This window comes from Ooceraea biroi, chromosome 1 (genome assembly GCF_003672135.1).
Source record: "Ooceraea biroi isolate clonal line C1 chromosome 1, Obir_v5.4, whole genome shotgun sequence".
Lineage (NCBI taxonomy): Eukaryota > Metazoa > Arthropoda > Insecta > Hymenoptera > Formicidae > Ooceraea > Ooceraea biroi.
Window position 1 is genome coordinate 8,207,024 of NC_039506.1, and position 24,255 is coordinate 8,231,278.

The window sequence follows — 24,255 nt, forward strand, 5'->3', positions numbered from 1 at the left end:
ATTAAAAATTAAAATACAAAAATTAAACTTTACAAGCAACTATTATGCACAAAAAGCAGTGACAAGGAAATGGTGTGATTTTCCATAATGGTCAGTTCTCGTGGACCATATCCTTGTCAAAGTCAAAGTCGTTTGTTTGCGCCTCGGGTTAAGCCGGGTAAATAATTTGCGGACAGAGAGTTAGCGGCAAAATTTGAGAAAAATGAGACAGAGAGCGGCAGACGGATGAAGGAATGCTCATGTCCTCGTCGGCATCGTGGCATCCACGAGCCGAGAGTCAGTCGAGCCAACGAGTACGAGTCCTATTCCAATTCCAGCAAGTTAATTGGAATTGTTTGCTGCAGACACCGCGAGCCGCTTGGCCTCGCGCCCTTCTGAATCCTGCACTTCGAGCAGCACCTTCCTTTGTCGCCGGTCCCCTCCCTCCAGTGGCTGCTGCCATCGTGACTCCAGCACGGAACTCACCCCAGCGCGGCGGTCGTCGCGTTCATGCAGTTCCTGACATCTTGAGAGGAATTAATTTCTACTATCCACACGAAGCCGGTGCTCGACAAGAGCCTCTCGTCAAAATACTTGCCGCTGTTTTTTCAAGCTACCTGAGCGGTCTCCTCGTCGAAAAAATGCATAACATTTTTGTCGTTCTTTTGATAAAAAATCCGTTTAATTAATTATAACGATATTGGAGATTGGCTGAACAATCTAGGTTATCATCGTGTAATAAGATCAACTTTTTGTAAGCGAAAATGCTGTGCAAACGATACAAGTGCATTATAAAAAAGAATGTATTGTATATACATTAACAGCGCGCGGTATAATATTTAATTATCGATAACTTTTTATTATGTTACGCACATATAATTAAGAAAATATGTATTTTTATACATGAAGTAAGATTTTCCAAAATATTGCATTTTTTAAAATAGATCCCTTAAAATTATCAGATTATCGAATTTCTTCCGTTACGTAAACATGCAAATTCTTTAAGAGTTCCAAAGCGAAAGTGATTTCGATGCCTTCTTGCTTCGCCCAGAAGAAGTGACGTTGCAGCACGATATTCTTGTCGATAGCATCGAGAAGATTTACAAAATCTGTGGACTTCAATATCTGAAGAAATTTACGGAAACTATCGGAATGCATCGTCTTCTGTCGCAGAAGTTTATCGAGATCCTCTATCGGCACAGTGCTTAAAATCTTTTGGATCATCACAGTTAGACCACCCGTGGCAATAGTCGGATCTGGTTTAACGAAAGTGACCTTTGTCCTCCAAAATGCTTGAATCTTTGCGTTCCAATTATCAATCTGCAGACCATTTTCTCGCAAGAGATTCACAAAATGATCTAATTTAGGCATACGCTGGAATTCTCTCATGATGAACCTCTTTTGATCGTCGATGAAGCTCACCGTGTCTTCGATCTGCGGGTCATACTTTAAATAATTGTTAATAATTATTCCTATCTCGCTCAGAGGTATAAACTTTAATATATCCTTCAAATCTTCCTCCAGTGAAGTATTATTTCTCAACGATATAGAGTCCGACAATGCGAAATCGTCTGCCACGGAACCAAGATGATAGGCCATGACGCTAAAAAGGACGATTGACAACATGGCGGCTACGCCTAACATGATAAGCGATCCATTATAAGTAAAATTCATTATTGGAAGTGCCTGGAAAAATTTATAAATCATGATACAACATATGATAAAGATCGATGTGTACTTTACAACACGTCATGTACTTGTCTGAATTCGTAGAGATATCTCATGGATATTGATGATATTAATGCAAAAATGTTTGTAAAATTACATATACTTGAGAATTATGCAAGTCAAAATTTATGTTATCGTCGTAGACATCCAAAATTACATCACCGCGGAATTAATTCTTTGCATCATCACTTCACGAATTTATTGTCCACTGATATAAATGACATTGTGATAAAACCTCTATGTTATTGAAGATAATTGTGAAGATTAGATTTTTGATAACATTGGTCAAAATCAAATATTTTATTCTCTGGAAATATTTTTCGACTATTTATGATCTTCATCCTGTGATTAGATCGCCAATTGCGTAAAAGCCAAGTAATGTTAACTTTTAAACATTTTGATTTGATTGACTGGATAAAATGCGCATGCCAATTAAATGGAACTGACTGATATTTGAACTGAAGTTAAAGCATTATTTGTGCAAACGAGTCCGTCATATGTTTATACAGCGCTAAACATAGAGAATAATTTCGTCTTTGTAAAAGCATGTCTAAATATATATAAAAGTGCATATACGTAATTATAAAAGTACGTATATTTTTAAAAATGTAAAAATGAATAATTATTAAATAGCTTAAATATAAATAACCTATAGTTATATAAAATGTAATTATGAAAAAATGATGGTTAATTACTTAACACAAATAGATTGGTACATAAGGTATCTTAAATAAAATAACTATTTTATTATAAAGCAATATGAATTTATTATTGTTATGGAAATCTATTATATTTAAAAGTTTCAGTATTGCGTTATCACATCAGCATGATTACCAACATAAATTACTTGTCTTCAGTCATTTAAAGTATAATTAGCACCGTTTTTTAATACGGGAATTTAATACCAAATATTCTGTTTGCAAGTTTCGTCAATCCATGGAGGTCCAGCCCCTTTTCTCTAGTCTGTACAATGAAGTTTTTGTAGGTCTCATTAACATACAGCTTAGTGACGATTATTTGCAATTCCGGGCTCTTCATCCTCGCAATGAATTCAGAAAAGACCTTGGAAGTCCTCAGCTTTAATCTGTAGAGAACGTCGATTTTGTCCAGAGGCAACAAGTCATAAAGATCCTTTAACATACCCTGCATGCCATCGCCAATCTTCAGCCCTCCAATCGAAGAATCAATGAGACTCTCTATTTCGGGTGGTATATAATCCTCCATGCCGATAGCCTTATGAAACTCTTTCAAACCGTTGATCATATCGAGTCCACTCTGTTGCATGTACACAACTAATGCTTTGAATTCATCGAGAGCTTCGACAGCGCGCAACAGATCGTGGAATTCGGTTGTGAACATGTACAGGAAAGCGTTACGTACTTGTTCATCTTCATTCATATAAGTAATCATTACTTCAAGGAATTTCTCCATCGGGAGAAGATCATAGAAGTCCTGAAACTCTTCTATTAGCGTGCGCTCTTGGGGAGTATTTGGCACGGTGATGCCGAAGACGACGAGCAGGATATCCGCTATGATGTGCACCTTCACTCCGCTGTGCTTCAGACCGTTCAGGATAATTTGGAAAGACTTGATTTTGTAAACCTTGTTAACGATCTGCTGAAAGTTGTCGGACTTGATCTGGTTGATGAAGTCGACAAAGGCTGGCGAGGACTTTATCTTTTGCGCGTAGGTGGTGATAAAAACATCGTAATTGAACAGTTGCTTGATTTCTCTGAAGAAGCCTCTGATGCCACCGGTCCTCCTGTATGGCATGGGCATGTCAAATAAACTCATCTCAGGTGGTTCAAGTTCTTTGATGCCGAAAATTCTGTTGATGTTGTTGACCACTTCATAAATTTTGACGCCTTCTTTCTGCAGATAGTTAAACAGATTGAGCACCTCGGGGATGGTTTGGAATTCTGTTATGAAATTTTTGATCAGGGTTGAAGTCTGGAGGTGTTTAACAGCATCTTGTATTTCAGGATCGTGCTTCAAGTAATAATTGAAGACTCTTGCAACTCGTCTCGCAGGAATTAAATCTAGGAAGTCCTGGAGATCCTCGTGAAGGGAACCACTGCCGAAATCTGGGAACTGATGAGCTTGTCCCAGACCAATGACGGCCAAAATGGCAAACAGCGCCAATGACAGCTTCATCTGAAAAATACAACATATATAAATATGAATTTTTTTCATGTGCATAAATATGATATATAAATTTTTAGAAATCTATTAATGTTTGCAATTATGATTGAATTATGCAGAACATTTCCATATGAATTTAAAATAAATGACAAGTATATGACAATTGGTTAATTAAATTCTTTTTGAGCAATTTCTTAATTAAATAATTGTTTAAGAAAGAAAAATGCAATTTATTTAGCCTATTTGTACAAAGAGAGAGATTTTATTATATAGAAGTTAAGTCGAAATTAATTTCAATAACTATTAGTTTGGAGCTTATAATTAATACGTTTTTATTAAAATAAATTAACTTTATATTATTTGTAGAACATCTCTGTGCATTAGTTGAAACTGTAATAGATAGACTATAATAATAAAACTATAGTGTTATATAAAGGAGAAATAAAGTTTTTGCAGAGACGTAAAAAAATACTTTTTACTTACCGTGACAGCTATGGATGTGTTGTGCTTTGACATCTGAGAATAATTACCGTACATTTATATACTCGAAATATATCACTGTGTAAAGGGATTGGATAGAGGGTTAGATAAGATTATAATCAGATGAAGATATTGATACATCAGAAATCTAAGGAGATTACTTGATAAGTTTTTTAGCAAATAACAAATCTAAAATCCAGCATTGATTGTTTTTCTTAACATTCCGTTTTTATTTAAGATAATGCCCTTTGCTAAAATTATTTTCAGTTTGTATTATATGTTAATATATGCATTATTATATCATTTATGACCAACTCCATGTATATTAGATTTATTCAACAACATTTATTGCAGCTAAAATGTACGATAGTATATGTTTACAATAATTTATAATATAACGTGATATTAAGAAAGTTGCTATTATTATCTTTATCTGTTTTGATGCAAGTTACATTAAAGATAAAGAACAAAAACCTAAAAAAACTTGTCTCCCGGTGTGTCGAGTGCTTTTCTTATGTAATGTAATCATTTCTCATAAGCTACGTTATCTTCTCAGACAGCTTAATATCTTATTGAAAGTGCTAAACATATTAGTCATTTATTCGCATCTTATAAGAAGATTAGATGCTCTTGATACAATACACTTGATGCAATAACACTTTTGCTTTTTAGATTTTCGATTACAGAATTATTAGACGTAATAGAGATATGCCGGTAATCAAAATTTTCTTTTCTTTTCTGAACTTTTTATGATAATCAAATTGTAGGAAGATGTTCTTAAAAGGATTTATTTGCGTTACATTTCATTCCTTGTTATTTCATTTATTTCATTTCTTCTAGTTAATTGATTTCTTATTATTTAGATAAATAAATTATATAAGATATATTTTATGTAAATATCATTATTTGTATCAGTCTGCAAATTTTTAGTGGTACCATAATCCACGTAAAATTTTTCTACAATAAGACGCGAATTAGAAATAGAAAAAGCAATGTGTAATTTAGCACCTGTTATGGTCATGTTATTATCAAGCAATTCTTAACTTGTTCACAGAATAAAGTCGCAATCTTATCTATTCTTTTAATGATTAATACTTATCCTTTCAGTATATAAATTTACGATATTTACTAAGAAAGACAGTATATATTCACAGCTGTCACGGTAAGGAAAGAAAATATGTCCATTGATCCTAAATAAACATTTTTCGAACGTGTTTAACAAACTTGATTTCAACTCTATTATCTACATTTGATTTAAAGACCCAATAGAGTGCTTTCTTTAATAAGTTTGATTGGATATTTTATTTCTTCGAATAAGTAGATTATATATATATATAGGTTTTATAATTGATTTCCACAAATTACTAGATCAATTAAAATAAGACAAAGAATATTAAGTGTCATTGCAAAATACGATTTTACATTTTCAATATTAAGTTATGATATGCGTTATATTTACAGATGAGGTCCACGTTAGCGCTGTTCGCCGTGTTGGCCATTATTGGCCTGGGGCAAGCTCATGGATCACTGATTCAGGAATTGCCTGGCGAGGGTCCTCTCCATGACGATATTGTGGACATTTTAAAATTAGTCCCAACAAAAAAAATTACTAAAATCGCTTTGGAGTATCTTGCGAAAGATCCCGAAGTGCAAGCTGCTTTTAGATACCTCACAACTACGACCATAATCAAAGACTTTTTGATAGATTTTGAAGCCATCCCGGAAGTGATCAATCTCCTTAATTATTTGCAAAGAGAAGGAGTTGATATTTATACCGTATTAAATAGCGTTAACAAGATTTTCGATATCGAAGAAATTGTGCCACCACCTGTCCCTTACGCGTACATTGCAGTCATGAAGAAAACTGGTGGACTCAAAGGATTGTTTAAAGACATCATGAAGCAGTTCAAATATGACGACTACATCACTATCTACGTAAAGAAGATGAAGACCTCTCCAGCCTTCGTCGGGTTCATCGACCAGCTCAAGTCCGACAACTTCCAGCAGGTCGTTAACAAGGTTTTCGAAATCAAGTCCTTCCAGACTATTCTAAATGGCCTGAAGAATAGCGGAGTGAACCTGCGGATCGTAGCGGACATTATGTTCATTGTTCTCGGTATCGATGTACCGAGCCAGCCAAGCTACGGTTTTGAACGTACGCTAGAAGAAGAGTTCTTTGACTTTTGGAAACTCATTTCGCTAGAAAAGTTTCTTGAAATAATATTGACGTATTTTGAAGGAGACCAAGAAGTACAGAACGCTATGCAGTTCATGTATACATCCGAATTCCACATCCTGGTACGTGCCGTCGAAGCTCTTAAGGAGCACCAAGCACTCGTAATGTACATGCACAAGGCTGGATTCAATATGGCAAAATATATTCAATCATTCCATGAGACTGTTGGCATGGAAGACTACGTGCCACCCAAAGAGATAGAGAACATTTTCAGATCAGAAATCGGAGTGCAGAAAGTCGGCGGTGGAATGAAAGCGATGCTCGAGGATCTTTCTACTATACTACCTTTGGCCGAGATCAACAATCTTCACCAGGAGAAACTACGTACTTCCAAAAGCTTTTCTTATTTTATCGAGATGCTGAAGGCCCCGAAAATGCAGAAAATCATTGTTAAGTTGACAAAGCAGGAGGCCTACAAGGAGCTTAACAGAAGATCTGAAGAGAAAGGATTGCTGCTCGAGGACCTGACGAAGTTTTTCTTCAGAACAATTGGCTTCAATTAATGTCTGAAACATTTGCGATGCGTTATTTGTATTGTTACACATTAATAGTAAAGTATAAGTGATAGTAAAATAAGATTTTGAAGCTTTTGCGCTAGTTACTACTATTAGTTTCGGTTGAAGTTTCCGGGTTAAAGCCGCATTTTTTTGCAGTTTAGGGTTTAAATCAAAATGCCCAAAAACGCGAATAGAAATCAGAACTGATAATAAAACATAAGAATTGAATCAAATAATTATAATAATTAGCTATTTATGGCATAAAAATAATGATTTTGTTACTTTAATATAAACCAATAATTTTGTTTGCTTGTCAATACGAATGATGATATAAAGAAACAATTTTAGTTTAAGTGCTAGAGGAACAAACATTTCTTACGTACTATTGATTCATATGAACTTTAATACAAGATTTCATATCCACTTGATATCTTTTTCCTTTAACTCTCTTTTTGTTCCATACATATTTTCATTAAACTAGCTTTACTAGTTTACGTTTCTGTCACATCACAAGTCTTGATACTGCTTATGTATTCATCGTAAATGTATCATATTTGTGATTAAAGTTATATCCAAAAATCGACTTATTCAATTTTCTAAGCTCATTAACAATATATGCAAAATGAATAATGTATATATAATAAATATACATAACAAATTAGAAAATACACTTACACATTTCGTTTGTTAATAATACTTGGGATAATAATAAACGTAATGGAAAGATATTGCAAAATATTTTTATCGGATTTGCTCTTTTATCTCTATTTTTAAAAATCAGCAAAATTTTTAATCTTTATATAAATAGCGACATTTTCTCTTTTCATATATTTAATTTTTAATTAAAGATTTTATTGTAACTTTCAAGCTAAATGAGCAAGTAGAAAATCTTGATTGATTGACATACTTCTATGACTTATTGTGTGCGAAAAAAATATCAAACTTTTCAATCCTATTTTGGATTCTCCTCAGCGACTGATAGTCGTGATCATTATAACGTGATCACATACATAATCAATCGTAAAAGTACGCACCAATAATCGCGTCAACCAAGATTCAACTTGCCCATTTAGTTTAAAAGTTAATTTTTGTAAATCATATGTAATGTCGTGAATTAATATTTCTCTTTATAATAGATGAACGATTATTCATTAATATCTAATTAATATCTAATTAATTTTCAAAGTCGCTTATTTATTATATCACGCAGATTAAAGAAAGAAACTTTCAATTAAATTAAAAGGTAGAAATATAATTCGACATGCATACTAGAAAATTTCGTATTTATTATTTTACACAAGTGAAGTACACATTATTACAAGGCCGAAAATAGGAATTGATACATTTAACAATAAACAGAAATCTGCAGATTTTTCAGTAATATTTAATAATTTCTGTAGAAGACAAAGTTAGAGGGAACGTCAATGTTGAGAATCTTCTTCAGCAAGTCCTTGATACGTTCAAGATCGACACCAGCTTTCTTAGCATGCTGCAAGAGCGTTTGGAATTTCTGGTTGGCATAGACCTTGTTGACGATGTTCTGGAAATTCTCAGACGACAGCTGAGCTATGAAATTACGGAACACCTCGGATTCTGCCAGTTTTTTCTTGTAAAGAGCCTTGATTTCTTCTACAGGAATCAAGGCCTCGATGTCCTTGAAGTATCCGTTGATCCCACCAGTGATCTGTTCGCCAATGCGGAAGGTTTCCGGAGCAGTGAGACGGGGCAGGCCGATGAAATCGTTTAGTATGTTCACCAAGTAGTAGATATCAACACCGGCATGATGAACATAGTCCATCAAAGTTTTAATTTCACGAAGAGCTTCGACATCTCTCACCAATTCCTTGAATTCTGCGGATTGTAGATACATAATCATTTTCTGGAACTCGACATCTTCAGACAAATATTGAAGGGTGACCCCGAGTATCTCTTCCTCCGGTATGATGTCCGCGAAATCCTGAAGTTCCTTTGCGAGCTCGCCTCTGCCGATATTCGGGATCTTGAATGCCGTAGACGCGGCCACGAGGGCAAACAGCACCAGCGCAGTTTTCATCTGCAAGAGTAAACGAGACTGGTTTTATCAATTGTGTTAAATTTATTTAAAAGTAATATTTTTAAATTCATCAAATGTAGCAATACAGCAAATTCTTTTTATGATATTTGTGATGTATTAACAAATTGTGATTTATTAGCAAATATTAGTACAATGTTCACTAATTCAGTATCGTATCAAGGGATTTTTAATGCAGATTATAGCTTATAATTAATATAAAAGAAAATAATTTCATTTAGCTGTCAAATAAAAAAATTTCCTATGATATTGTATTTCTTAAATCTTGTTTACATGTATAGTCTAATAATAAAAGTTTGTATTGTCAAAATATGTAGCTCGGACAATACTTACCGTTGGAATAGTGATATTGTGATACTTCCACTTGTGATTCAGGAAAGTGTGCTTTTGCAAGTCCTGCCGCCGGCTTATATACACACACACGGAATTAAGCTTTCTTTGTTTAATCCACGATGATAAGATTAAAGATAATGCGTGAGAGATTTGAAGTCAAGAAACACAGATTTTAACTTATATCTCTTTAAAAATCCACAGAGAAGAAATATAGATTACATATTTGCGCTTTAAATTGGTCTTTATGTATATTTGATAATTACAGTTACACGTACAGAATAATTATAGTGTAAACAACGTTAAACACAATATCGACTTCAAGATACCTCACATTTATGAAGCATTAAATTTCGAAAGTATCCAATTTCTCGCAATTTCCAAAGATAGATCGGTTTCGAGTTTGTTTAACGACAGAACTCATTGTTGCATTTTCGTTAGTGTGCCGAAAGTTGCGCCGAGAAAGACCATGAACACCATATGTTAAGAATGACTCGAAGCTCTCACATCTATCTGATAAATAAGAGGAGGTGATGTTGAAATACATAGCGCTAACTTTTAAAAGAAAACTAAGAGGTACCAGAATCGGTATTCGGGTTCTCGCTCCGGGACCGAAAAGAATACCTTCAGTCGCGGGATAGTTACGTGTAGCACGAAGGAAGTGAAATTCTGCAAAAGCGAAGCGGAAAGATGAAGAGGAAGAAACGGGGGGATGAGAGGAGAGCATAGGAGCCGACGCGGGCGCTTCTCTAATTAAAATTGTTACAATTTAATAAGCCTCGGAACTCACCATTGGCGCGTCGTAATGGGAAGTCGTGAGAAGAATAAGTGAGACAGAGCGAAACGGGCGAGAGGCTTCCAGGCGGGAATAAAGGGAGACCGGACGCTTAAACGAGCGTCTTGGGGGATGGTGGAGGTGAAGGAACTGCAGTAGGATTGAGAAAGGGAAAAGTGGAACGAGGTGAAGAAAACGGGGCGCGAGGAGGGGTGGGCGCTAAGGAGAAATCGTCTTCACGATCTCTTAACTTTTCTGCTCAATACTCATGAAGAGCGATCATGAAGCTGCACGCTACTACCTACTTGAATTATTGGATATAATTTTTGCAAATGTTTAATGCAATTTTGTATTTCCGTTTGTTTTCTGGTGCTCCCTCTTTTCTCTTGTTTCTTTATCTTTTATATCCAGAATGTAAATTTATTTGGATTAAGGTTAGAAAAGAACGATAAAGAACGATAAAAACTAATGTTTATTTAAATAATTATTAATTGATATAATCTTTATTTATAATATTATAAAAGTATTTTGGTATACAGATATAAAGAATTTCACATATCTCCTCTTGATCAGATTTTATGCGTATAGTAACAGGTGTGGTTTTATCTTCTCAATTTCTCGTGAAATCGCATATAATCACAGGCTATCATTTAACAATCTCATTGCTAAGATACAGTCATCAATATAACAAAAGAAATATGTGACACTGCACAATTATAATTATCAATCAATCTTCTGACAAACATAAGTTTTATTTTCTCGATAAATTGCATCAATTTTCTGATTCATCCTTTCTTTTAATTGTAGACAATTAAATTGTATATTTTTTAAATATATTATATTAATAACGTAAAAGAGCCAATTTTTGCTATGTGAGGACATCTCTTCGATCTCTTAATTATTCTGCGTTCCAGAAAGCAGCTGATCTTACTTGTCCAAACTTTTTCGAAAAAAGAAAAAGGAAAAGGAAGAAGAAAAGTGGAAGAAATTCGTGGTCCTTTTTTCATCGCGTACTTCACTACGTTTAATTGGCAGCAGCGGTAACATCAGCTTCATAATTGTGCTTTGGAAGATCCCCGTTTCCACCGAAGTTCCACCTGTGCACGGGGTTGCAACGGGGTTGCGAGTCATATCAAATTATTTTCTCCTGTTGGCCAGAAAACTTTTGCCCGATATTATGGCGGCATGTGGCGGTAACAGCCTGCCATGCTGGTCCTATCGTTACCGACGTTACGGCCTCGAGGATTTCCACGGCGAAACAAGAAGAGCCAACTAAGAAAATGTGTTCGGAATTGCATTAAGGCGGCTTGCCGCCGGCCAGAATCCCACGAGTAATCTTTCGATACTTCATTCACTACTGTATCAATACGTAGAAGAATGTGAACACACGTGAATGCATCTTGGGATTTTGTAGAATTACAAAGTAGTTTAAAAAAAGACAAAATGATTCGAATTATTGTATGCAAAAAAACAGCTTAGGCATTTTCAAATATCAAATTTAACATTAAATATACTTTTAATGCTTATCATTTTGGCAGCAACTTCTATTAAAGCACACATATTACTTATTTAAAATTACGTTGATATTGTACTCAATAGGTACAAATTTGTATATTAGATAATTAAATATAAAATTGCTGATGTTATCTAAATAAAAGTCAAAGTTTAAAGCTTCAATCAGCTGCCAATCAGAGCTTCATGTCATATCTCCGTATGAGTTATTAAACAGCTTAAGTCTGCTTAAGAAACAGAAGCAAATGTTGATAATGAGATATTATAGACAGTATGCATCAGTATGAAATCAGATGCACCACATTACGATCGGTATCATTCGCACATTTATCATTAAACGTATATCTCTTGGGTTTCCCGTCACTGCGATAAATGTTCTCTTGACGTTGATGCAAAAAAACCGATCGGTTTCCCAAGCGAATGAGGAAACGAAAGCGTACCGATAAAGACGCTTTCACGAGACGGAACGGGAACACGCCCGAGGAACGAAAAAGGATTCGTATTTTGCGATGCGTTATCCAACGGCGATGCTGGAGAATTGGTAGACCGACTAAATTCGGCCAATCGGAAGTCTCTCGTGTTTGATGGCGAGAAAAAGTCCGAGTAGCCCGGCGGACCGACGGGGCGGGGACGGCAAAGCGTTCTTTTACTCCCTTTAGTGTTACGTCCGTGTTACGTTGCTTGCCTTTCAGAAGGCTTGGGGACAAAGAGAGACTCCGAGACGATTCTATGGTGCCGGGGGTAGCGACGAGGTCGCCCGCTGGAAAGTGGCAGAAAAGGTGGCCGTAACAAATCCTCCGCAAGTAATCGAGGTCGTGCCTCGGCAGGGTTTTACTCTCGAACACTTAACTCTATTGCGATTGGATTCTCCGGCTGCCTGTAGTACACGCTCGCTATCCTCTCGCGTCCCGCTCGTTCCGTTTTCTCGCTACTCTTCCGCTTCCGCTCGCGTCCCGGCAGTGGCACGTCCTCCGTACCCGTCCCTGTGCCCCCTTTGTCTCTCTTTCTGTACTGCTCGCCGACCACCTATATCGCGGAACACCTCGGTGGTTTCTTACACGTGGAAATCTTATTACAGGCGACACGATAAAATACCCCGGAGACGAAGGAGACAGTCGTTCCGAGTGCCGGCACCGCTATGAACTCTGACAAGGTGCGGCAGTAAGAAACGACGCAACGAGGATTGTGCCCCGAACAGTAATAGGAACTTTTAAAGATTGCATACGGGGAGAGTGTATTCGAGTGTGCGGGGTTGGATAGGAAGTCCGTGGGAACAGCATCATGCCGTAGTCGACGTGATGAGGCATCGCTGCGAGATATCAATACGAGATACTAAATGCATGACAATTTCAAAGCAGCAAGTCCTTTACATGTATCACCACGTGGACTAGAAAATGTAAATAATTTTATTTACACAGTCTTGTAAGATTTTTAGATAACTCCGCGCGCGGAATTGCATGTCGAGAAAGATGAAACCCTTCACACGGAATACTCTGATGACATTGAAAATTGTACAGTGATTTATACAGTGATTTAAGCGATAGTAAGAAGAAGATTGTAAATTTTTATTGACAAATAGCTTTATTGATGAAAGTTGCATTTGCTGTACTTAGATGTACGATGCATACTTGTGCAATTATTTACTTAGCAATCAATTTTTAACAATATAATTAATGTCACATTTATTATATATTATCTACCGAGAAACTATAACATCTTTTTATTTACAAAACGTCAAATGAGCATTTTAAGATTCGCTGAGAAAGTCTTTATAATCTTGAAAAGCTCGCAGTTATCTCGAGACAACAAGCGATAGTGCATTCTTAGCGGCCGTTGCTGGAAATGTCATTTTTGCGAACTACAGGAACGCAGAACCGTCGAGGAGAGGCGCGGTGAAGAACCGTAGGGGTTAGCAACCCCGTGGTGGACGTGCGCGCGCGCAAGCTTGCTCGCTTGTATTTCAACGTCGGGACATCCGGCCGGACCGACGAGTGATGTGGTCTGCTACCCTCGTAACATCCGCGGGGGTGGGATGGTCGTCGCCAAACACCGCCGTGTGCGTTCACTCTCCCGTATGTTTGCGCCGGTTCAACTTTCCTCGGCGCCGTGGGCCTGACTGTCACGAGGTGACCGGCTAACGCACGACCCTTCAACCCCATGACGTGCAAACCGCGTAGTTGCGGGCTGCATGGCAATACACTCGCGTATGCCCGCGAAAAATGTTGCAGTAAAGTAGAGAGAGCTTGAGTGCGAGCAGAATGCAAGCAAAGCCGGCGGACAAAGTTCGTTGACAACGTCTTTGCCATATAGCTTTACGACCTGACTGGCTTCATAAATAGACTTAAAGCTTCAGAGAACAGAGTGCAAGCGTGCACAACAGTGACAGTTTACCGAGGAAATTGTAATTCTACGTTCCGTGCGCGTTGATTATATACACGTGTAAAAAATATGGAATTTATATGTAGTATTTTATTTTTTTATTTCTGTTGCATTTAAACTTAAAAATTTCGCAGTTTCTTTTATGTTTGTTTAAAATAAAAATAGCATTGCAGATTTCTTGAATGAATCGGGAAGAGTAAATTAAATGTGTCATTAAGTATGTTAATTATAAGAGAAAAGGAAAAGTATCTTAAACTGATGAGTCTGTTAATATTTTCTCACGACTTTGTGATCAAATCCGATACTTATCAATTGGTTTTTTAATATTGTTACATTCTGTACATTTATACGAGATTAATATTAAATATAAAGCACACGCGTAGAACATGTACGAGAGAAAAAGAGAAAGAGTCCTGCCACTTCAATCTTCGTGCTAATACCGTTGTAATACGGGCTGCATGTGACTGTGCTAAATCTCATTAAATATTATTTTGTGAAATTCAGTTTAATAACAATTTTGTGCGCGACAATTAATAATACACTGTATTATTGAAAATTGCGATAGTGTACATGATTATGCAGGTAAATTGTTCAATCACTCGTTTGTATTAATTGGATACTCGGCGCATTGGAGAATATCTGTTAATACCTCTCATTAAATATACATTATTTGGAGAGATATGAATTTTATGTTTTTAAATCATTTAAATACCGCGTACACGCTGCATTACTTTCATAATCCCCTTTCACAATCTTTTCTACAGTTGGCGAAATAAATTCAAGCATCGCTTGTCATTATTGTTTATTTTCTTCTTTTGTATACTCTCATACAAGCTACCTAATTTAAACTATTAAATATATCGATACCAATGAAATTTTGCATTAATTGAGAATTAGCTACAATATCCATTATACTTAAGAATTAAATGGCAACGTAAATATATACGAATAAATATAAAAATATGGTAGTTTTTTGCAATTTTCGCTCAGAAATATGTATATCCGAAAGAATATTTTCAAGAAAATTTTCAAAAAAAAATCAATGTTATCACTGTCTCATTCAATGAATCACTCGATAAGGATGTGATCAATAAGGAAAGATCGGGTTTGTTTAGAAGACCAAGATTGACATTTGATACAGAGCTGTTAACAAATCGATTGCATCTGTGCGGTAAAATGCAGACTGAGCATTGGGCAAGGCGATAATATCATAATACCTGGTGTTAAGACTAGATTATCGATGTGCCTTTGCGTCATCTACGTGTAGCTGCGTGGTGCCTCGATAACGAGCAAACTTTCGGCCCCGGCCACTCGAGCAAAGTAATTATGCTCGTATTCCACGTCGAGTTACATTAATTAACGTCGGCTGCAGGGCGAGACTGTGACTCGCGAGTTAGGAGTATCCTTGAGAAGAACCTTTGTAAAGTAGACACGTGTGTTTATACTTAACATCAATAAGATGAAACGCGTATTCATGATAACGCTAGAAACAAGTTGTTGGAAACGTTCCGAGATACACAGAGCACATTGAAATATATTTTCAATTAATATATCTTATAAATCAATGATAATGATAAAAGGAATTGGGCAAAAATATGTATATTTGTATAATTTAATTTCTATTATAATTATATTTTATTTATACAATTAACTGTATCTCATATTATTTTATGGTAGCCTGTGTTACGATATTGATATCGCATGATAATCGATATAATTTGCTGATATAATATATATCCCTCTAAAAAACCTTACAAAGGTAAAAAAATACGCCAAGTACATAAAAAAGCAAAACTACATATGATGAAATCCATAGTTAACTAGCCAAGTACCTAGAAGTAATTCAGTTTGAGGATTTGTAATTTGAAATAATACTTGGCGTGCCCGGGTCGCATTGGACATGCATTCTTCTAAATTTGTACTTCCTTGAGTATTTTCATTAATGACTCGTAAATCTTTGTATTTGGTAATATTAAAACAAATACGTTTACAGTTTTGCACATTAGCGGAGTGATTATAAATATCCCTTTTCATTACTCACTCAATACAAATAATTTACACAGAGTTTACACAAATTATAGGTACGTACGTTTTAATGCGACCCGGGCACGCCAAGTATTATTTCAAATTACAAATCCTCAAACTGAATTGCGTCTAGGTACTTGCTAGGGCTAGTTAACTATGGATTTTATCATATGTAGTTTTGCTTTTTTATGTACTTGGCGTATTTTTTTACCTTTGTAAGGTTTTTTTAGAGGGATCTCATTACTTTTTGTAAAAATTTTTTACATTTCATTACTTTTAAATGTTTTTATGTATTTTTGTATTGCCACAATAATATGTCATTTTATTTCTGTTGTGAGATCTCATCAAACATAAAAATCTTGGATATTAAAGATTTATCTAATCGTGCAAATCTTCTTAATACTTCTAATTGTCAAATATAAATTGTGACAATTTAAAATTTTCTCTCTCTCCCTCTCTCTTTTTTTCTCGGTTTCATTCTATGAGTATAAAATGTTCCAACTTATATCTTAAATTGTCATAATTTATATTTCAAAATTAGAAGAATTATTTCCTTATCATTGCGACGCTATCACGATGATTTCATTTAAAACAAGTAATTTTTAATTTTTTATATAATAGTTTTTGCGATTTATATCTTAATCGTAAAATAAACTATTTTCCATGTATTAAAATCAATTTTAATTCATAATAAATTAAATCGTGCATCTGTTAACGCACCTTGAGTGACAAAATCGCTTTGCATGTGTATGTGCGAGCATACGTACGTGAGTCTGAAACTGATTTCGGAAAAGGAGGAAAACGAAACGTCACAATTCTAACATTCAGTTACAATATCTCAGGATAGACTGCACCAATCTTATTCGAATTGGTCGCAATCGAAAGCTTGCATCCATGTTATATTTTTAAAGTGCCGTTAGATTTTTAAATAAGGCTTTAGTTCCTGAGATATTTTAATCAAAAGTTTGTTTGACATGAATTTGGCATGAAATTCCGGATAAGCTATACGGTAGCGCTCGACGTTTATGCAATTCTTTCCGAGCAGTTCTGAGTTGTTGATAACATTATTTTTTATATTGCCTAGAGTTCTCTGCTATTGAAAATACCGTAAACTCAGAAATGAAAAAGTTCTTTAACTGGGAAAGATTTTTTAACTGGGTCTATGAATAAACATTTGCAAAGGACTGTTCTAACATGGATTTTGGATTACGATATGGACTATCAATACATTTTTGTAAATGACCGTTGTAACTATTAATATGAATTTTTGATTTCGCTTATGGTTTACTGATATACATTGAAGATGGTCTAACGAATAGACCGAAACGTTTGTTGATTGATTTGTACTCAAATTAAATTGTCATAATATATCGTTCAAAATTAGAAGAATTATTTACCTATCATTGCGACGCTATCACGATGATTTCATTTAAACAAGTAAATTTAAATTTTTTATAGGTTTTGCGATTTATATATTTATCTTAAAATAAAACATTACCCAAAAGTATTAAAATCAGTTTTAATTTATAATAAATTACATCATGCATGTGTGAACGGCAGCTTGACGGACAAAATCGCTTTGTATGTGTATGTGCGAACATATGTACGTGAGTCTGAACCTGAATTGCATGGAAAAGGAAAATGAAACGTCACAATTATAATATACGATTACAATATCTCAAGACTGACTGCATCAATCTTGATCAAATTGGTCGCAATCAAAAGCTTGCACCCATATTATATAATAAAAGTGCCGGTAGAGTTTTGATAACGGCTTTAGTTCCTGAAATATTTTAATCATAAGTCTATGTGACCTGTCAAATGATATAAATTCCAGATAAGCTATACGGTAGCGCTCGACGTCTATGCACTGAACTTGGTAACGCTCGATGTTTATGCAGTGATTCTCATTGTTCGGAGCTTTATTTTTTATTTTTATGTACTTGGCGTCGCGACGCTACCACGTCGCTTGATATATTGTAATATTGGCAATGTAACTAATCTCGTGCAAAGATAATATTTTTGTGTTGTATTGTCACAGAATATATAACACATATTTTGCATCAATAATTTGAGTTAATAAAATTTAAGGAAATAAAACTATATATAATATGTAAATATAGATATAGTTCACTTGGCAAAAAGCAGATATTTGATACATAAATGGAAAGTTGATATCGCAAATATGCGTAGTTTAATGCAATCCACTTTGCTGCTCTAGATGCCACTTCCGCTCCGCAAGACGATCAACGTTGCAACGTCCCTCAGGTCATCTATGAAATCACATTTCACCTCGATACACTCTGCTCTACAGGAGCAATTTTCTCGAGAGCAAACAAGCCGACCTTCTCGCATGCATTAAACTTTGAACAGCCACGCAAGAAGGCAACATGACTATAGGCAACCCCCATGTATAAGGCACCAGGATTCTGCGACAACTTCGGCGACGAAATGAAATTTCAATCGATCCGCAACTATTGAATGCCACATGATTTTTCGAGACTCTCCCGCGAGAAGCTGCCTTCGTTTGTATATTTCTCTAAACTTTAACGAAGAAAAGTACTTTCTGTGTTTTCAAGGATATGAATTGATATTATTATTTTTATCTTAGAATAAGTGAGATTTGTAAAAAGATGTATATGTGTGTACGATAAATTTTATGAACGTTTCAACGTTTTAACTTAGAATTCTATTAACGTAAAATATCAAAGTAAAATATCTTTGAACAACAGTATTAGACAGCATTAAACAGTATTAGAGAGAGTATCGGATATAGTATTCGATTATTTATTTCCGAGAAGCGAGAAACTTCTCTCTTTCGATTTCGAGTTTTCGTAGTTGAAAACAGCGTTCCTTACGAAACCGGTTCCTTACGACGAGAGCAAATTGCACCCTCAGCCGCGTTACGTATTGAAAAATTACTCGAACACGCTGCGACTCCCGATGTTGCACACGTACTTGCGAACTTCTAGGCGGCTTAATCCCGTTAGCTATGGTTCTGAAATTACTGGGGCGAGACCGTAATTCTTGTTCGGTCCAGTGGCGTATACCTTTAACGCCGGCCCCACGAGGGTCAGGCCGGCATTGTTTCGGCCGGCGCAGTTTATCTGCATGGAACCACATGTTATTGTTGTGTACTTTGCCCCACGGGCGCACCGCTCGCTCGTATCTCGTGATATAATAACCGGCAGCGGCAATGCTTTAATCCGGGGGCTGGCATGGGGTACAAAAGGTGTGAGCTACGGAAGTAAGCTGATTAGGAAGCCACCCTTGTCTTCCCGCCTCTCGAACCGACTTTCGCCCTCCCCTACTTCGTTCTTCGTTCCGATCCTATCCTATTCTTCCCCTTTGTCTCTCTCTTCCTCCTCTCATTCCCTATCTCCGCTTTGTTCTTCTCTTTATCTCTCTTTATCTTGCCTCCACTTCTTCTCACCACCCGTAACATTCGAACCACGCATACGAACGGACACCCAGCTACCCTCTCACCGTCTCATCCCCAATCCTCTCACCTTACAGCCAGCCAACATTCGCGCGGGAAACGAGGATGGTTGTGGCGACGACGATATATCAAAGCATTATATCTGTCGGTTATGCCCGGTGGAGGGGCGGGGGAATAAAGTAATTTATAAAGACGACCGAGACACTTTCATGCCATCCAGCCTGTCCTCGTTGTCGTCGTTATCATCTTCGTCGACGATGCTTTTCTGCGGATTCATCGCCAGACACCGAGCGCACCGCCTGCATCCCTAACGAGGTACACGCGACGTGGAAAGATTACGCTAGTCTTTTAATAGAGCTGCTGAGAGATCCTTCTAATACGCATCAATTAAGCGCAAGTAATAGAACCTTCGGCGTTCGGACAGTTTTGCAAGTGACGTAATCCAAGGCATCACCCGTGAGCTTCGGCAGATGAAATTGCATGCATTGATGTGCAGAATATACATATGTTTCATATTGTCCATGTGATTCTTTTCATCTGCGGATCTCTTGACGAATTAATAAAAGTTCCGCTTATCTTGTTTTGGGATTCTTTTAATATATTTAATATCAAATTCTCTTATATAAATTTCCCAAATGTTTCTTTTATCAAATATACTCTTAATGAAACTTATTAGTGATGAATAAAAAGTGCGCTTTAAGTTGGAAAAAGAATAGCCAAATAATATTTTGCATGTATTTTTTGCACAATTATTTTGATACTTGTGTGCATATCGTTGCAAAATTTTACGGCACACATACGCTTACATGCTCCGGTTTGTAAATTCTCTTTATAATCAAAATGGAAGTGTTATTAGTATTTTTTCATTCTCTGTGCGCAAAATATTACAATTCCAAAAATACAACGACTCATAACAAGTATGTAACGAGCGCAGGCGAACATTCTGCAGTTTTATGTACACGAAGGAAAAAAAATGTCATTTCGTAAATAAACTACGGGCAACGGTAAGGTAAATGTACACGCATTTTAAAATCCTACACTCTCTTTCTCTCTTTCTCTTTCTCTCTCGCGCTGGCTGAACGTACAACACTCGCTTGAAACAATACACGACGCGTAGACATGCACGAACGCAAATATTTGCTTTCCATTTCATACGTTTTATCCCGAATATGCTGTTGTTATTTTAAATTCTTTAAAGACAAGTTCTTTTCACTCGTTACGCAGTCGCAACGATATAATTTTAGTGGTTACTTCTCGACTGTAAGATTTACTTTTTCATATGTAATTTTTTTCTGCATATCTTGCACTTATATTATATTAAAGATATTTTTATGTACATTTTCGATAGAAACACGCTCGCATTTACATGTCATTTGTGACGTTATTGGAATCCGAAATCTAGCGCAATAAATTACGTTCGCAATCATCCCTACAAGAGAGAGAGAGACAGTAAGACATCGAAAACTGTTTCCAGGATTAATTAAAGTTAACGAGCCTTCTGTTTCGCTAATCAAATGCAATGAGTTTTGCCAAGAAACGACGGTGGTCTTTGTTAGCTGTTTTAGAACTTAATGCTTGAATACGAAATTTATCAAACTCGAAACTTCAAGATCTAAATTCGCATGCAAACGCGACGCAAATGCAATTCGACGCTTCTTATTACAGCGACTAAGGAGACAATCCACTTAATCGCTGTATACAAACTGAATAATCCGCTTGATCCAGTGAATACAAACTGTAAATGCTTGCCGCAATAAACTTAAGTCGCAAACAGGAAAGGAAAGCCAGTACGTGCGAGTCCCGGCGTAATATCACAAATCTTAGTTCTTACTTCCTGTCTTCCTGCCTTAATTTTATTTATTCCCATCTTTTGCATGACTTTTGACTGTGGTCAAGTATTTACGATCCCCGATGGACAGCAACACCGTGCTTCATACTTTTCTCTTCTCGCAAAAATCAACGGGAATCCTCGAAGGAAGGAACCTTCTTCAAACAATGACGGCTACATTTGCGGCATAGACACAATTCACGCCCTGATGTACCAGCCTAGTTCTTCAACTAGCAAAATCGTACTTCCTATTTTATTTATATAATTGTTTAAGAACAATTATCATCCACTTGCTACACACACTGAGTTTCTCAATAAAATATTACTTCAATTTCAATATACTTTCTGAAACTTATTTTATCAAATTTTACAATATTCTTTATCAGTTTGAGCTTGGCAATGTCTTCTGCGATCACTATAGTAACGACATATTTGATTACCATTTTACACGTAACGTAACGTACGTGTCCAGGAAAACAGTAGCATTTTAATCTCTCTCCTTTTACGTTCGAAAATCACAAAAGAGAAAGAGAGAGGAATGGGTCGAGGATTAATGTTGGAAAGAAATTTATGCGACGTGCGCGAGTCGCTTTTTAAATTCGCCACATCAGCAGCCACGCCAGCACATGATAAGGATAACGACGACGATAATCTCGCTCGATGCTCGTCTCCAGGTATAAATACGTGTGTGCTTTATGGTGACTCCATCAGGAGCCATTAGTTTAGGAATCATTTAGGATGCCGATGCACTATTTGATATTGGCTCTGCGATATTCCGGTACCGGAAGCAGCGCATATACTTCACGACGTAACGCAATTTTGACGTGTAAGTGTGATTGACGTAATGATGGCATGCCAGATAAGTATGGTAATGTTGCGACGAACAAGGGGATGCGTCGCGACGCGACGCGTCGAGCCTCCCCTTTTCGGTTCGCGTTTAGGGGAACTTAACGAAATAATTACGTCGCTTCGCGAAGCCGTCGGTGTCGTCGGCGCACGTGGCTGCCTCGAATTTGTTGGCGTGCACAATATGATAATACCGGCGAAATGCAGTTGCGGAAGTTGTCGAGAATCGACGGGGGAAAGCACGCTCCGCCAAATTAAAATCATCGCCGCAGCGACAATTACGCGGAATCCGTTTCGCGTGCTCGCAAATTGCGACGCGGACCCGTGCACACGCCAGATTCAATAACGGCAAATTGTCGATTCTACTTGTTTACGCAAGTTTACGCAAATTTGTTTATGCGCGCATCCTCGTCTGCTGACGAACTTTTGGAACTTAGGCGTAGACGCGCGTGTGTGCGTAAATGTGACGTCGTATTTCGAGTACACGTCCATCGTAATATATTGTAATTTCGAGCATGTATCGCTCCAGTATGAAAACAGCCATCAGAATCCCTTTTCCGAAGAGAACGCGGTGGATGCCTGAACCCTGAGAAACTTCGAAGCAATCGTAAAACTCCTCTGTGAGAGATCTGCAAACAAGACATTTGGTTTGAATCGAAATCCCTCAGGATCGTCCAATTTAATAGTTTCCGGACACTTGAAGAAATTTAAAACTATCAACGCTTCTTCCAACGTTGATACGTTTCAACAGTAATCTCTGCAGAGCTGATATGCGTGAAGCATTTCTATAAAAAATAATAAAACGTCGAAATTACCAAGATACAAGAATAAAGATAATAGTAACAAAAATAAATTCAAGAACAAGCTTTTTAGCAATCGACAAGTGAAATAAAACCGAACTTTCGCACGTTCTTACATTAAAAGTCATGTGGAACACCAATAGGAATATATCACTAGAGATACATATCGTGGAAGAAGGGGAGGAGACTATTCCTCTTATTTTAAGTATGTGTTTCACAAACAAATCATTTCAGAGTATGTGCTACGGTGAAAATTTAATAAGGAAGATCCTGAGAGATCCGGAAAAGACAGATTAGATTAGAACTGATGGTACCGCCAAGGATACACACGTGTGCTATATTTTTAAATATCCAATAGATTCACATACAATATCGAATAAATTCCGTAAGATTCCGCAGGAGCATTCTTCCTCGTGAGCGATGTCGATTCAACATCAAATTCAACTAGAATCAAGTGGAAAATGTCACGCATTGCATAGACAACAGTCCAGACAGTCTAGTCCAGTTGCGATCTTGATCCCTGTGCGCTTTTGCATATTTTCCGAATTCCTCCCTTTAATGCCCGGTGCATTCTTTCTGTTTTTTTTTTTCGTCCTCTTAATTCTCCTTTTTCTCTCGCAATATTTTCCATCCAATTTCGTTTCGCGGAAACACAATAACAGCCGAGGCGGCGATAAATCTGCAAATAGTTCGGCGTAGCTTACCAGGCGCAGTTTCGCAAGACGCGGGATGCTCGTCGTGAATTCACCCAGGGTCCTCCTTTCGGATCCACCCCCACAGTACCCCATCGATCCGGCAGCGGTCCCGCGGAATTTATCGTCCCGCTCATTCTCTCCGCCGCTCGCATTTTTCATTCCTCTTTTCGGTTCGGACTCCCGCCCTCCTTACGGAAGTATAATAACGCTCGGTACCTTAGAATGGAGGAAAAGGAGGGCTTTATCGTCGGTAAAGCCAGTTGTAAACGGACGTATTAACCGTTTATACTGGCAGCATCGAGTGCCGGAGAGAAATGTCGTGCCATAAATGTCAGATCTAAACGTTCTTGCAGTTTGGAGTAGCAACATCGCTACTTATTTTCCGTGGGCGAAACTTTTACGGGTGCACACACACATACAAACACATATAACGATGGTCCTCGGAGATACCTGGTCGTCTCGGGCATCCGCGAATGTAATTCACGAAATGTAC

At 36.9% G+C, this 24,255-nt stretch overlaps 4 protein-coding genes across 4 annotated transcripts; 1 reads left to right on the forward strand and 3 right to left on the reverse strand.

Annotated features, from left to right (window-relative positions):
* Positions 1-902: 902 nt before the first annotated feature.
* LOC105288126 lies at positions 903-2,327 on the reverse strand. Its single transcript, XM_011354143.3, has one exon. The coding sequence runs from the start codon at positions 1,684-1,686 to the stop codon at positions 943-945; it is 744 nt and encodes a 247-aa protein (XP_011352445.1). The 5' UTR covers positions 1,687-2,327; the 3' UTR covers positions 903-942.
* A 122-nt stretch (positions 2,328-2,449) lies between these two features.
* On the reverse strand, positions 2,450-4,523 carry LOC109611581. Its single transcript, XM_020034506.2, has 2 exons — positions 4,333-4,523; positions 2,450-3,861 (listed from the first exon to the last, which is right to left on the reverse strand). The coding sequence occupies exons 1-2, from the start codon at positions 4,384-4,386 to the stop codon at positions 2,593-2,595; spliced, it is 1,323 nt and encodes a 440-aa protein (XP_019890065.2). The 5' UTR covers positions 4,387-4,523; the 3' UTR covers positions 2,450-2,592.
* Positions 4,524-5,472: 949 nt separating this feature from the next.
* Positions 5,473-7,634, forward strand: LOC105288125. The gene is made up of 2 exons (XM_011354142.2): positions 5,473-5,491; positions 5,791-7,634. The coding sequence occupies exon 2, from the start codon at positions 5,791-5,793 to the stop codon at positions 7,066-7,068; it is 1,278 nt and encodes a 425-aa protein (XP_011352444.1). The 5' UTR covers positions 5,473-5,491; the 3' UTR covers positions 7,069-7,634.
* A 694-nt stretch (positions 7,635-8,328) lies between these two features.
* Positions 8,329-9,534, reverse strand: LOC105288149. The gene is made up of 2 exons (XM_020034507.1): positions 9,467-9,534; positions 8,329-9,115 (listed from the first exon to the last, which is right to left on the reverse strand). Exon 2 carries the CDS (start codon positions 9,113-9,115, stop codon positions 8,447-8,449), a length of 669 nt encoding a protein of 222 aa, XP_019890066.1. The 5' UTR covers positions 9,467-9,534; the 3' UTR covers positions 8,329-8,446.
* Positions 9,535-24,255: the final 14,721 nt, after the last annotated feature.

Coding starts and splice junctions, on each gene's coding strand:
- LOC105288125 (XM_011354142.2), top strand. CDS start 5,791: ATGAGGTCCACGTTAGCGCTGTTCGCCGTGTTGGCCATTATTGGCCTG.
- LOC105288149 (XM_020034507.1), bottom strand. CDS start 9,115: ATGAAAACTGCGCTGGTGCTGTTTGCCCTCGTGGCCGCGTCTACGGCA.
- LOC105288126 (XM_011354143.3), bottom strand. CDS start 1,686: ATGATTTATAAATTTTTCCAGGCACTTCCAATAATGAATTTTACTTAT.
- LOC109611581 (XM_020034506.2), bottom strand. CDS start 4,386: ATGTACGGTAATTATTCTCAGATGTCAAAGCACAACACATCCATAGCT. Junction 3,862..4,332: donor ACACATCCATAGCTGTCACG/GTAAGTAAAAAG, acceptor TGTATTTTTCAG/ATGAAGCTGTCATTGGCGCT.